This window comes from Candoia aspera, chromosome 8 (genome assembly GCF_035149785.1).
Source record: "Candoia aspera isolate rCanAsp1 chromosome 8, rCanAsp1.hap2, whole genome shotgun sequence".
NCBI classification, from domain to species: Eukaryota; Metazoa; Chordata; class Lepidosauria; order Squamata; family Boidae; genus Candoia; species Candoia aspera.
In genome coordinates this window covers 34,601,188-34,616,959 of record NC_086160.1, presented here as the reverse complement: position 1 = coordinate 34,616,959, position 15,772 = coordinate 34,601,188, and the positions used below count along the sequence as shown (strand labels likewise).

The 15,772-nt window shown below is 35.2% G+C and overlaps 1 protein-coding gene across 3 annotated transcripts in view; it reads left to right on the top strand.

Annotated features, from left to right (window-relative positions):
- GRIA2 (glutamate ionotropic receptor AMPA type subunit 2) overlaps nucleotides 1-15,772 on the top strand; it is a 78,689-nt gene that overhangs the window by 55,437 nt on the left and 7,480 nt on the right. For all 3 annotated transcript variants that reach the window (XM_063309820.1, XM_063309818.1, XM_063309821.1), the window contains exons 7-12: nucleotides 4,073-4,240; nucleotides 4,507-4,611; nucleotides 5,241-5,351; nucleotides 6,284-6,490; nucleotides 6,922-7,292; nucleotides 14,103-14,301. In XM_063309820.1, coding sequence (XP_063165890.1) covers nucleotides 4,073-4,240; nucleotides 4,507-4,611; nucleotides 5,241-5,351; nucleotides 6,284-6,490; nucleotides 6,922-7,292; nucleotides 14,103-14,301 — 1,161 coding nt within the window. The remainder of the gene's footprint in view (nucleotides 1-4,072; nucleotides 4,241-4,506; nucleotides 4,612-5,240; nucleotides 5,352-6,283; nucleotides 6,491-6,921; nucleotides 7,293-14,102; nucleotides 14,302-15,772) is intronic.

The window sequence follows — 15,772 nt, the reverse complement described above, 5'->3', positions numbered from 1 at the left end:
AAATATTCTCAAATTTACATTTCAGTATTCTGATAACATGCAAATTTATGGTGTGGCTCTCTGAATGGGTTGGATAAAGCTTAATTTATTGAAAATGAATCCAGACAAGATGGATGAGGGTGAGAGTGAGGGTTAGAGATGTTCACTGTGAATGGTCATAATTCCAGAGATACAGTAGATTCCCTATTCTGAATGGCCGTATTCTCCAGAAAGAGCAGATATATAATTTGAAGGTACTTCAAATCTTTCTCTCATTTTCCAGATTAAGCTAGTGGCCAAGAGTTCCCTTTATTTGCTTCAGTTGGTATAAGTGCATCCCTTCTTGGAAGAAAATGACCTTAAAGCTGTGATGTATAATCCAGGTTTGACTAATGTAATATATTGCACATGGGGGCAATTGTATTGGAAACTAGAAGTTCTAAAGGCAGAAAGGCCAATTATTCAACAACTAATTGCTATCATACCTGAAAATTGCAAGGCAAAGTGTCCATTAAGCAAAAGAATAGTGGGAGAAATGCCAGGTTTAATCTTCAGTGGGTTAAAAAAAAAAGGAATTGTTTCCTTCTTACGTATCCTTCCTCATGTTGGCAGAAGGCAATCAACTGCTTTAAGTGATTTCACTGTACCATGTAATAAAGATTTTTATCTAGAGTTGCTGGGTTGAGTGCCTGGGTAGCTTCTGCCAATTTTCAGCCAGGGAGCTTGACAGCTGATTTTCTTCTCTCATTCATAACAGCAGAAGAGTCTTTGTATTCCTGCTTCAGACCAGTAAACCGAAGCTTTGCTCTAGTATCTACATGTAAATACACAGACAGGCCAACTAGCCCAGACTATAAAGCAGACACTCCAGAAGGTGGGACAGAACCTACTACCACTGCCAGATGGGGCTTTTTTCAGTGATATCCCAGTAGATCCTGCCACAACAGCAGTAGCAGTGGTGGCAGTTGGTGGTGGATCCCTGCTACCTTGCCAAATAAATACAGTGTAAGTCCAACCATGGTTTACAGCCTTTCTCTCACAAAGTGAACTTCCTCATTTTTTCTTAGTATTTCTTGGTCCTCTCCAATCCTAGACTCTTTCTTATTCCTCCAGCAGCTTCAAGCAAGTCAATACCTCCTTCAGGACCATTTAGATTGGGCTGTGGCCTCCTACTATTCCCCTGCTAACTGCCATCTTTAGGAAAGCCCTGCATCACTATTGGAAATCACATCTGGTTTCTACTTACTATTTTCCTTCTGTGTGACTATCTAAGAAGATGGATTTCAAGTTTATTGGACTGTTTCCTATGGTGATACATGTCAGTCTAGTAGTGTTTAATTTACAGCTTTACACCAAAGATTGACCCAGTTTTACATTTTTCCAGTTGTTTTGAAATTGCTCTACCTGCTCCTTACACTCATTGGCTCTGTGTCAACCTTGCAAGGTAGACCAGACAGAAAACACAGCCAGATGAGTTAATTCTACTTTTTGGTAAGGTTACATTAATAGAATCTTGCAAGTCTGAAAGTATATCTCTCCCCTCGTCTCCTTTACATCCCAAGAAACTAGGGTGGGTTTCTTATGAGCCTCTTGCTCCTCCCACATTCCTGCCAAGGGCCAAGTTGCCTTTTATCTGACCATTCCCTTGGCTATGTCTCTCCCCCTGTCTCCCAAGGTCATTCCACATAGCATTACATTCTGCTACCCCTTCTTATCTTATTGGACAGGGAAGAATAGTTTGAGGCAGAAGGAGTAGTATTCTGCATTCTTGTCATAAGGAGGGATGGCTTAGGTATTTAAATCATTGGAAAGGTCATTTGGACACCAGCATTCCAGGACATTTACTGTATGACTGAAGTACATGTGCCCCACTCCTTCAATATTTATGTAATGGATTTTGAGTCTGGGAATGGTAATAGCCACTTTATTTTAGGGGGACAACTGAAGGTTCAGTGGTGATGGGCTTCCAGGCTAACAACAATGTTCATAAAATACACAAAACTTAGTAAAAGCAGTAAACAAGAAATGAAAATCACTCAGCTCATGTTATAGAAAATTATTATATATTCCACAGAACTTGTACACAATCCGCCAATTAGCCAATATTGTAGGTGGTACAGTTGCCAGTACAAATCCTAATAGGCCCAATTGCATAGCATGGCAACTATTCTCCACCTTTGTAGACAGATTTTTTTTTTTGGTATCTTCTACTGAATAGAATCCAGAACTTTCTGCTTATCAATCATATCCTCAAATTTTAAGTAAAGAACTGTAGAGCACTTCTTGGCAGCTGACTGATGCTTTTGCCTCCGAAGATGCCTGTCACATTTGCCAAGAAGTGCTCTACAGAGCAAACCCCTTTCACCTCCAAAGATGCCAGCCACAGTTGCTGCCAAAACCTCAGGATACCAAATACCTAGACCATGGCCTATCAGCCCAGAAGCTCATAAAAGCCTGCATTGAAACTGAAAGTCTTTTCAGTTTCTTTTCTATACTTGTCTTTTTCAGTATAATGCAGACTGAATTTATACTTGTTTCTCCTAGATGCTATGACCATTTCATGCTGGGTCTTCATAGTAGGATGAAATGTATGATGTAAGACAATTCTTCGAACTATTTGCTCTTACTTCATATTTCATAAGAAATCATTACATCCATATGTGAGTTTTAGCTCTAGTGCAATAATACAATCCTGCCATTAGCTTTTAGGTTTCTATAAACTAGAAACTGTATGCATATTCCTGGATGTATGAATGAATGTTCTTTGGTAAGGCTAGATTTCTGCAGATATTTCTAAACAGAAATTTAGAAATCAGATCATTATTAGCAACAGAGAAAACAGAAACCCTCAGACTGATTCCCTTGGCTGGCAGCAACTCTCCAAGATTTCGGATGGAAACCTTTTCCCAGCCCTAAATGGAGATGCTGAGGATTGAATCTGGAAAAAGGAAGGCTTGAAATGGACTCAGATGAGAAAGTTTTCTTTAGATTTCTTTGTATATAAAAAAAGGGGGTTGTGACACACTGAACTGTACTAGTAAATAAAAGGTTTTCATTAATAATAATGATGCGGGAAAGCTTAAATGAACACAAGAACCAACCATTTTTTTTTGATAAAAACACAATATGAGACCTATTTTTCATAATAAAATAAATAAGGTTGATGTGATAGCTGCTAGATGGAGACTGCTTTGAATTGCTTATTTTTGACAGTTTTATTATCTGGTGAGTCATCTTTTTAAAGGTTCACCCTGAGGAGCAATTGATTTTGACCAATTCACTCACTGCAATTATTTTCAGAGAAAGTGCAACTTACTTTGTGATTTTAAGTAGACACAATTTCATACATTCTGATTATTTGGCTTTGATGATGAAAGGGATCTCATAATATTTTAGACATTTAATATATTCCCAAGAAATAAAAAATAATATCAGACTTTTTCATGTGGGGTTAGATATGCAGATCCTATATTCTTTGACTAAAATTATTAAAGTTCAAGGGAATACTTCTGTTAATCTTTAGTTTAATGGATTGTGTTTATTCAATCAATGTACTATTTTTATGAAAAAGGTATTAAATAAAGAATTAAACCAGGTCTCTGATGTACAGTATAAAACAGTTGTAGAAAGTCTTATTTCAATCTCATTTCTCATAAAAATACCCTTTATTTAGAATGGAGTTCAAAGTTTTGCTTTATAGAGACCAGCTTTTTCACACAAAAAAATCTTTTTTAATTTCTGTCAGGTAGACTATATTAAAATATGTTAGAACATCTCAGCATTAATATTCTATGCAGTGAGAGGCATATTTTAACTGAAAGCTGTAATGTTTCCTGAAGATATTTTAGTGCAACTTATTCTTTTATGCAAATAAATTAGACTGTATTATGGAAAAATACAACCAACAAACATGGATACTATTTTAATTATTTTTCAACTATTTTTACTTAAAATAATCATTACAAATCAGCATTCCAAATCACCATTCCTTAACCCCTGTTTAAATGGGTTTTTTTGCTTTATTTACTTAATAAATAGATGCCATTTATTCTGTTTTATTAAATACATTTGAAATATATTTGCTTCTTTTCAGTACACATCAGCTCTTACTTATGACGCTGTTAAAGTGATGACTGAAGCGTTCCGTAACTTGCGTAAACAACGGATTGAGATCTCTAGAAGAGGAAATGCTGGAGACTGTCTTGCAAACCCAGCAGTGCCTTGGTCTCATGGTGTAGAAATAGAAAGGGCATTGAAACAGGTAGCCATTCTAGAACTAATGTTGTATTTATTCAATTACCCAGGAAAGTCCTCAGATGCAGTTCATTTTACATATTAAAACCTTGGATTATTATATTATTATATTAACCTTGGATAATTATTATAGCTATTATTTCTGGAAGGACTTTTTAGCAATACATAAAATGGCTATTTTTGGTATATGAGCACAGTAAACAAATAAATAAATAAATTTAATATATTCTTTTGTTCAACTTTACTGTCCTTTCCATTTTCTACCTCATATAGGTTCAGGTGGAAGGGTTAACAGGGAACATAAAGTTTGATCAGAATGGAAAGAGAATTAACTATACCATAAATGTCATGGAGCTGAAAAGTACTGGTCCTCGGAAGGTAAATTTCATTAAAAATAGAAAGTTACTTCTACATTTCTTCTAAATAGTACAGGAAAAGCAAATATCTTAAAATGCAATGTAGTGTATAAGAAAATTAACTAACTGCATTTTTTATAAATTCCTTAGGATTTTTAAAATATATATATATATAAATTTGAAACAAAAATCTATATCATATTATAGTTAGCATAATTTATCATCGTACTTATTTTACTTTGAAACTAAAGTATTTCACTACAGAATTCTATAACTCATTGTCTTGCATAATTATATTAATAATGAGTACAATGCATGATTAAAGACCCATGAACTTTTATGTGTAAATAAAACAACTGAAATTCAAGAGCCATGGAAATTTGGGTATATATAGTAAAGCCCACATTTTTTTTTTCATTCGACTGTAAACATGGGTTGAACCCCTACAAAAATGGTCATTGCTCTGATAATTCTTATACATTTCTCCATATTGCTATTTCAGATATCACATAAACTATTTTGCAGCAAATATACAGAAAGTACCACTTCTTGAATATATCCAATAGGCTGGAATATGATGTGGGAATGTAATTTGTCAAAAAATGCACAAAAATATTAATTCATTTGAATACAATTTACAAACTTTTTCAGATTGGATATTGGAGTGAGGTGGACAGAATGGTTGTGAATCCTATGGATGGTCTCTCTGGAAATGATACCTCAGGATTAGAGAATAAGACTATTATTGTCACCACTATTTTGGTAATTAAGCATATTTTTTGTGACATGGATACTCTAAGTTGTAATCTTATTATTCATTCTCAATCTTTGTTGGTATAGTTACCCACTGTCTGATTTTTTTTTTACCATGAATGTGTGAAAAATTAAGAAATACTGTTTATGGAATACCTACAAAATCTGTGTTTCTCTTTGCATGTTATTTCAGAGATTTTTGAAATGTATCATTATTTTTATTTTCCATAAATGGCAATTATTGTGGTGGACATACTTTTTAAATGTTTCAAACAAAGAGAGAAAATGAGAATGGAGCCAGTTTCAAGGAGAGGCTCTTTTTATTTTTTAACCACAGTCACTTAAAATTTTCCAATAAATAGAAGACTGAAATTTTATCAATATACATTGCAATATTATAGAAATTTAGGAATGTCATATTGTTTTCCTAGTAAGCTAACAATTGTTTGAAGTTGTTCATTCAAGGCATAACTGTTCTGGATTATATACTAAAGGCACCAACATTTTATCAACTGTTTTGGTGGTGGTAAGATTTTTTTTTAACAGTTCTATGTTTATTGTACATCTATATAATCGATTTTGGTTTGGTGGGAATTGAGAAATATAAAACACTATGAAATATACATGAATATTCTGATATATTATTTTAAAAGCTTACAAAATAAAATGTTTTTAAAACGTTCTTGTTATCATAGAGATTCCATTATTGCTATTAAAAATTATGAATCCGTTCTTTTTTTTAAATAAATGCCTCTACCTGTAAGGCTTTATACAACTGTGAAGAAATGTTATTGTGGTAATTGATAAATAAATAATCCTGAACATTTATGGAAAAAAAATGTTTTTTTCTCATTTACTCATTGTGCTTCGAAGATATATATCAAATAGGCAACTAACTTGATGTTTTTGTTAACCAGCTAAAGCCAAGTTTCTCTGTACAGGAATCCCCCTATGTCATGATGAAGAAAAATTTTGAATTGCTTGAAGGAAATGAGCGCTATGAGGGCTACTGTGTGGACTTAGCTGCAGAAATTGCCAAACACTGTGGGTTCAAGTACAAACTCACAATTGTTGGGGATGGCAAGTATGGGGCCAGGGATGCAGAAACAAAAATCTGGAATGGAATGGTTGGAGAACTTGTTTATGGGGTAAGAGCCAATTTTAACCATTGCAAGTATCTTTGATTAATGGAGATAAGCTCAATACATGTTGGCATGACAACTGCAATTCACTTGGATTAAAGCAAGCTCACATATTTTAGAAAACAGGTAATTACAAATGCATTTCATCACTTTTTCCTACAAAAGTTTTGTCCTTTCAGGTTTTATACAAACGTAGGGGATAATATTTGTGTTCCAGCAATATTCAAAGTGTGATTATAAAAAATGTCCTCTTATATGATAAAAGTTGAGTATGTGTCAGTAAGAAGAATACTGAGGCAGATTGGCTTAGTAGGATGCTAGTGCTGAAATAATTATTGTCTTTCCCCCTGTCGTTGTATTATTCATTTATAAAGCACAAAAGCAATGAAGCCATTCCCTTGTTAAATAAGTTATTATTTGTTTTGCTTCCATTCCAGAAAGCTGATATTGCAATTGCTCCATTAACTATAACACTGGTGAGAGAAGAAGTGATTGACTTCTCAAAGCCTTTTATGAGCCTCGGGATATCTATAATGATCAAGAAGCCACAGAAGTCCAAACCAGGAGTGTTTTCCTTTCTTGATCCCTTAGCATATGAGATCTGGATGTGCATTGTTTTTGCCTACATTGGGGTCAGTGTTGTTTTATTCCTGGTCAGCAGATTTAGCCCTTACGAGTGGCACACTGAGGAGTTTGAAGATGGAAGAGAAACGCAAAGTAACGAATCAACTAATGAATTTGGGATATTTAATAGTCTCTGGTTTTCCTTGGGTGCCTTTATGCAGCAAGGATGCGATATTTCGCCAAGGTTGGTTACATGCCTGTCTCAGCTTTGTGCATTTTGGTCTCACTAAGGACATTTGTGGTGCCTATTGATTCACTCTAAGTAAACACTGGCTGCTGACAAGTTTTCCAAAATCATCTGCAGCCCTCTTACTAAAACAAACTGCTCATGATGCAGACAGAAGACAATTCAGTTGATTTGTTCCTAGCATTGATTTTTCTTTATCTGGTGGACTTATATGCACCACACAGAGGCTGTAAAATGCATAAGGTTTCTCCTATTTCCTGCCTTCTTGGAGGGGTACCGTGTTTTTGCTGCATATTCCCATTTACAGTCAAATGTGCACTGATTTCACAGATGCTGTAATGGGAAGAAGGGTAGCATGTTGTTCATGGTAAGTGAAAACAGTCCCCACCACAAAAAGACTTCCTGTGCCCTCTAGCCCATGAATTCCCTCCCTCTTTTCAGCAAAATCATTGGGCTTTAAATTTTTTAAGAAAGATCTTTATATAATTTAATAATCACTGGAACCAGTTACAGCACACATGGCAAAAGTGGTTGTTGCAGGAAGTTTCCTATTGATTTCCAAACATAAACTCTGATCTTGATGTTTACTTTATTAAGCACACTATGCTCATGTTTGTTTCATTTCTTTTCACAGTATTACCAACTTTTCCATTTCCTTCATGCTTTGGCTGAAACAACAATTCTGATGGGGCACACAATGCTGCATCATATTGAATACAGACATTATTTCAAAACTGAAATTAAGTCTGTTCCAAAGGGTTGCTAGGTTGGCTTTTGTCAGAGTTTCACTATAATAACTGTACTATTATTTTAATCTTTCATAAAAAGATCAGATGCAATGAAGAGAATTTCTTTTCTGCATATTCTGCTTCTTTCAGATTATAGGAGCCTGCTTCCTTAGCACTGAGTTCTATCAAGGAATATAAAACAGGAGGGAATTCTCTGAATAATCTGAATAAATTTGGGGAAAAAATAATGTGGAAAAATATTGCTAACTGGAAAATATTTCCAAAGTGGTGTTTAGTTATTCAGTTGCTTCCTATACTTTGTTATCTGCTGGATAACTTTACCGGAATTGCCAGTAACTGTTTCTCTGAGTTCAAGATTATCTTTGTGTTACCAGAGATAGTATCTAGCCACCTTGTCTTCTACTGGCTTCTTAATTGATTGCTTTCAATTTTTCCAAGCATTAGGATCTTCTCCACTGACTGTCGCCTATGCATTATATGTTGCCTGTGCCTAATATCGAAACTTTTCTCAACAATTATCTCTAGAACCATAGTTCAAAGTCATCAGTTTTTCATCATTCAGCTTTCTGATGATCCAGTTTTCACAGCCGTATGTTACAACTGATTTAACTTCTTCTCTGCACATTTACACTTGGTTTGCATTTTCTGTTGACATAATCTTAGGGTGTGTGTGTGTACAGTAGCTGATAGCATCAATGGAATGCATAAGCCCCTTTACCACTACAGTACACGATCAATCAGTGAAGGGGCTTTCTGAAGTATTGTGTATTTTTTTCTGCTGTGGGACAATTTTTTCCTGTTAAGCTAAGTAAATGAAATAAAATTAGATGATACTAGAAACTTCAGATCGTACCTAGCTTGCTTGAATATTGTGTATTCAGTTTAGATTTTGTGATCTGAGATTAAGAATAATGGAAGATTGATAAAGTACATGTGGGTATGAAAATTTGTAAAAACCTTGCAAGTGTAGCTGTATTCTGTAGAAAAAGTTCTATAGAGTCTTGGTCACTTAGATTAGTGACCATAAAGAGAATGGGCCATCAGAAGGCAATTCTTTACTTGAATGTGTTCTCTAGTTGAAGAGCTGTCCTGTCCTATGTCTAATGTAAATATGTAGATTAAGCCAAAAGAAAAAGCCAGCTGTTGCACCCTAGATAGCACCTGCAAAGTATATCTTAACAATCTTTTCCATTGTGTTAAAATATTTTAAATTCAAACTTTCCTGAATTTGAAACACCTAAATCAGCCTGTTTCTAGTGAAAACAACTGTCCGAAGTAACAAATGAGCTATTTTGAGCATTTGGAAGTGCCTTGAGCTCCAAACAAAAGGCTCTTTTGATCTCAAGAATCCTCCCGAAATTCTCAAATCAGCCAATTTGTACTCAAAACAGCTGGCTGCACTAGAAACAGGCTGATTTGAACTCGAAGCAGTTTAAATCAGTTCTCTTATTTAATGGAAACATTATATGCAAAATTGACACCTTTTAGAAAAATGTATTATTATGGTTGGTTGCATAGTCAGTCAGATGTTTAGACTGGATTTGGCATTTTTATCCCAAGGATCTAGGATAGGCAGATGTTGTTTGATGATGTTAAAGGTATTGTTGCAGGACATAATATGTTCCAAGTAAAGCTTCCCTTTGCAATTGACTAATGGTGATTTTGTCAGTGCTGATGGTGTTCAAGCGGTGCTCCTGATGTTTTGGAATTGCACCCAAGGCACCTATTACTATTGGTACTACCTTTGCTTTCTTTTTCCACAGTCATTCTACTTCTATTTGCAGATCTTTGTATTTTGTGATTTTCTCCAGTTCCTTCTCTTCTCTTCTACTGTCTCCAGGTATTGCAATGTCCACTATCCAGACTTTTTTGTCTTTCTTAACAGCTATTGTTAATTCTGGGGTGTTGTGTGGCAGATGCTTGTCTGTTTGAGTTCTAAAGTCCCAGAGCACTTTAGCTTCTGAATTCTCTATTACTTTGTACATTTTGTGGTCCCACCAGTTCTTGCTTGCAGGCGAGTGGTATTTCTTGTATATATTCTAATGCACCATTACTGCTACTTTTTCATGCCATTGTTTGTAGTCAGTCTGTGCAATCTTCTTGCAGCAGCTAACTAGGTGGTCCACTGTTTCTTCAGCTTCTTTGCAGAGGCGGCATTTGCTGTCTGTTGCTGTCTTCTCAATTCTGGCTTTGCATTCATTTGTTCTTAAAGCTTGGTCTTGTGCAGCCAGAATTAGCCCCCGTCTCTTTCTTCAACTTTCCTGTTCTTAGCCATTGCCAGGTCTTGTTGTTATCTGCTTTGCCTGCTAGTTTTTTTATGTACTGGCCATGTAATACTTTGCTTTGCCATGTCTCTTTCTATCCTTCAGTTGGTCTTTCCTATTTATTTAAATTTTTTATCCCACCTTTACTATTTTTATAAATAACTCAAGGCGGTGAACATGCCAGTTTGGTCTCTTTGGTATTCAGTGAGCCTTCATGGTGTACTAGTTTCAGTGCATCTTTTTCACTAACCTTTGGATATTCTTCCAATGCCCATTTTTCTTCTTCAACTCTCTGGTGTACTTGCAACAATCCATGCCCATTCTATGATCCCTAATAAGTAGAGTCTGTCAACGTCACTGTGTGAATAAAGGGCATGATTCATTGTCATTATTTTTCTGGTCTTCCTATTCTGGTCTTCCTATTCAGGGCTTCTAGTTCTGCTTGAGTCCAGTCCACTATTCCAGCTGTGTATCTAATGACTGGAATTGCCCATGTGATCATCGCCTTGATAGTATTTCCTCCACTGAGTTTGGACTTTAAGATCTGCTTCACTCTTCTGATGTATTCACTACTAACTTTATTCTTGACTTCAGCGTGCTTAATGCTGTCAGCCTGAAGGATGCCCAGGTATTTGTAGTGATCTTCTTCATCCTGATGTAATTTCCACAGGCCAACTTGATTCCTTCAGTTTTCATTATTTTTTCTTTGTTGATGGTAATGGTGGCACATTTGTCCAGTCCAAACTGCACTGCAATATCTTGGCTGTGTATTCACTGTTGAGCAGTGTTGAGCAGCAATTCCATTTCAAATGTTGTTTTTCCATAAAGCTTCAGATCATCCATGTAAAGGAGGTGGGATAGCCTGGCAAAGGTTTTTGATGTTTTGATAGCCATGGCCTGACTTGTTCAGTATTGTTGACAGAGGAATCAATGCAATGACAAACAGCAATGGTGATAGTGAGTCTCCCTGAAAGATTTCTCTCTTGATGTTAAGTTCTCCCAGTCTATTACCATCTATCACCAGTGTCTTCCATTGTGCCATTGATCTTTGCACAAAGCTTCTGATGTTTCTATTAATTCCTGTGTTATTTCTAGGCACTTGATTATCCAGTCATGTGGCAGGGAGTCAAGTGCCTTCTTGTAAATCAATCCAAGCTACATTCAAGTTAGTCTTCCTTCTCTTGCAATTTTCCAAAGCCATCGTGTCAATTAGGAGCTGATCTTTTGTCCCTCTGCTGTTTGGCTGGTTTCCTTTCTGCTCAGGTGGAAAGAGCCTGCTTTCAATTAGATGCTGTTGGACTGCATCAGTTACAACACCAGTTAGCAATTTGAAAGTTGTTGGTAAGCAGGTAATTGGCCTGTAGTTCCTGGTGCTTCCCCTTTTTGTTGTATCTTTCATTATCAGGTAGGCTTTACCAGATGTTAACCAATCTTCAATTTCACCTCCTTGCAGTATGGTGTTAAACTGCTTGGCAAGAAGTGGATGCAGACAAGACAGATGTTTCAACCAAAAACCATGCAGTTCATCTTCACCTGGTGCTGACCAGTTCTTGATCTTTCTTGCTCTTTTCTCCACCATTTCTGCTGTTATTACAAGTTCTTTGATTTCAGCTTCCTTTTTTTTTTCTTATCCACATCCTTTATCCAAGCTGCATTCTTCTTGTATTTCTTTGGGTTGTCCCATAGCTGTGCCCAAAACTACATTGTTCCTTCTTTGTCAGGTGTTGGCTAGTTCACTGCAGTCTCTCCATTGATGGATTGGTAGAAACATTTCTGATTCAACTGAAATTGGAGATTCTGCCTATAGCGTGCAATTTGAACTTCCTATCTGCTGATTTCTTAGCTATGGCTGTTATTTGCTGCTTTGTTATTTCAGTGCTTCCTTGATCTTCCTTGTCGCTAGGTGATATTTTCTGATCAGGTATTTTTTTAATCTGCTTTTTCTTCAGCTTCTTTTATTTCATCTGTTCTAGCTTGCTTGCATCTGATCTTAGCATGCTGATAGTATTTTCCAATTTGATCTTCCATTTTGGTGATGCACTGTTTGGCTTTTTTTCTTGTTGGTTGATGTTGCATCCAAGATCTTCAGTTATGACTGCAGCTGTGCTGTACATCAGTTGGTTTGTTTCTTGCAGTGAGCTGGTGCTAATATTTAATATTACAGTACTGACATCTTTTCATACCTGTGCTAGCTGTTTTTTGTACAAGCTTCAATGCAGGCAACCTTATTATGTTGTTTTTATGCTGTTCTAGATGCTCAGTTATTCTTCATTTCAATTCCTCTTGTTTTTCAGTTAGAGGACTTTGTTCTTTCTGAGGAGAAGGCAGAGGAGAGGGTGCCTGGTTTGAGAATGAAAATGGTTCAATAGCAATACTGGCTTCCTCTACTGCTGATATCATCACCATCATCATCACCATCATCATCATCATCATCATCATCATCATCATCATCATCATCATCATCATCATTAAAATAGCCAGTATACACATGACTACTTCCATACATTTTTATGAAACTTTATGCCAGCACAAGGCTACAGTGAAATGAATGGGACCTCTTTCATAATCCATAAGAGGGAACTCTAGCAATAAAATACAATATACAAAATACAATGAAAGAACAGTTCAATTTAACTCTAGATCAGTCCATGATGTATATAAAAATACATTTATTCACAAAGTTAATTCATATGTAAATACCAGGTTTTCTAGGGGCAACTGGTGCTGATTTAAGAATCCTGAAAACTTTAAGGCAGAAACGAAGGGAAAGTTTCTTCAAGGACCATCACTTACAGTATAAGGAAGAGCTTTTATTAATCACACTGTTTAAAACTGAACCAGAATGTAGGTTTCTGGCAAATCATGGTAAATTTCCTTCTATAGGGAATTACTCTTTGCCCTGTCCCATAGGAAAGTTTGGCGTATGTTGAAATTGAAATTGGTATAGTCCATAGTGATGTTAGATAAGCTATTGCTCTCAGTTTTGTTTCTTACTTTTTTAGTTGTCTCCTTACATACAATATGTTGAAAATAAAGATCCATAATAGGCAGCTGCTATTACACTCAGATGTTATTAAAATATTATTGTCAGATTCTGACTGAATTTTTCATACAAATATGAAATCATAACATGCAGTGATTGGGCAAAATCTAAAGTCAAATGTAGTGACATTAAACTTCTGAATCCAGAAAAAAATTCTTTATAATGGTACATGTTATTGTATAACATATGACCTCCACTATCTGAAATGCTGAGATTTTTAAAGAAGCTCAATGGAAACCATATGGCAACTGCAGATACCATTATAGTCTGATTTATTTAATCAACCAACATCCACTGAATCTATGGAAAGAGGAATCCTTCTTTGTGCATAGTAATTGTAACCTATTGAAATATTCTGTTTTGATTTCAATGTGTATTTCATCAAACTTGTCTGATTTTATTGTATAGATGTTCACTTGTGTTTTCATGAAACTATTTTTAAGAAAAATATGGCAATAACATGATCTAAGCAGCTTTCTTTTGCAGGATTTTTCAACCTATGAAGATCCAATAGTACAGTACATTAATTCAGTACAGAAGTCCTGAATTTAGTGACCCACCTTATCTAAGTAAAATATTATTACTTTCCTATGTCATTAGCATGCATAGCACATATACCTCTCCATTCCCAAATAGCATCAATAAAATATTTTCCAAGTTACCCAGTGCAGCATATACATAAATCTGATAACTTATATTCCTTTTAGGACATTCATTTCATTTTACAAATCCATGTCATACTTGTTATTAGATCCCTGTCTGGGCGCATTGTTGGAGGTGTGTGGTGGTTCTTTACCCTGATCATAATATCATCCTACACGGCTAACTTAGCTGCCTTCCTGACGGTGGAGAGAATGGTGTCTCCCATTGAAAGTGCTGAGGATTTGTCTAAACAAACAGAAATCGCTTATGGGACCTTAGATTCTGGCTCAACAAAGGAATTCTTTAGGGTAAGCGTTTCTAGCTAATTCGTATGTTGTTCTGAAATATTAAGTTACGCTTGCATTTTTTACATATTTTCGAAACTTCTTATATTTGACTATTGGACAATTAATCACAGATTTAAACTGAGGGTCAGTTTGTAATCTAGTCCCTAATGTAGCCCTAATGAGTAGCAATCATGAAGCAGAAACCAAAGAGATTTAATATAGGTCATAATTTTATAAAATTTAACAATCAATTACTACTAACGAATTTTTAAAAATCCTTTTCACTACAACTTCAAATATCCCTCTTCATCTTACATCCATATGTCATAACTTGCATACTCTCAGTGCCAAAGAAATGTTTTGAGGTCTATCATTAGAGCCAATATTCTAAAAAAAATTGTCTCTAGCATTAAATTTAGCTGCTCACTTGATGCAGAATGGAATAATTGACTAGTTTGGTCAGGGGAAAAAGCAAGAAGTATCTTTTTAAAAAACTGGAAACCTTTTATGGACTTTTAGCTAAAAGAAGAAAAAAATGAAAGGATGATTTATGAATTTAATGATTGAAAAAGATAAGAATTAATATAAGGTTTAAGGGATTTTTGGAAGAGATAAGAGAGAGGGGCGACAATGAATTTGTCAATATCTGTTGAAGAGAAGGTCAGAAGTCATTATATTTCTTAACTTTTCTTTTTTTTTCTTTTTTCTTTTCTTAGACCTTTTTATTCTTTTTTATTTCTTTTATTTCTTTTTCTTTAGATTTGTCTTTTACTTTATGTAAAATTTTTAATAAATATAATTTTTAAAAAACAGACCACAGTAATTGAGCCTTGTTACTTTTAGGATTATCCTACTGAGTGGGCCTATCAGTCAACTCAGCCTCAACAGTCAACTCAGCCTATGAATAAAATCACATACTGCTTTTCTGTTCACCCCTGACTTGGTTTCTTTCTTCTTTCTTTGTTGTTTCCTGTATTTCAACATTTAGATTTAAGCCACTAGAACAAAGGTCTGACCTTCTTTATGTATATTGATGAACTGTAATAACAACAACAGTTACTTATTATAGGATACAGGAAACATTATTACTATCATTATCGTTATCATTATCACCATTATTAACCATGATTGAACTGCTTTCAACATTAACTTCTTGCCTTCCAAATAGGCAAAAAATGAAAAAAGGCTACATTCTTTTAAGTTCATCAGCTTGTAGCTCAGTTTGTAACAAATCTTTAAACTGTTTTATAGTAAATTGGATCAAATGAATTGTTTACATAAACTATTTTTTTCAATTTTATACAATAAACATATCACACTTGGATACAGATTTTGTGTAAAAAATGCAGAACTCTTGAAGTCAATTAGTTAGCATGCCATTTTTATTCAGTATTGGTATATGAACACTGGATTTTGTGTATAAACTGTAACTGGACCCACCAGATGATACCCCAGATTGGAGTTCCTTGATCCATCACACAGTTGTTCTCTT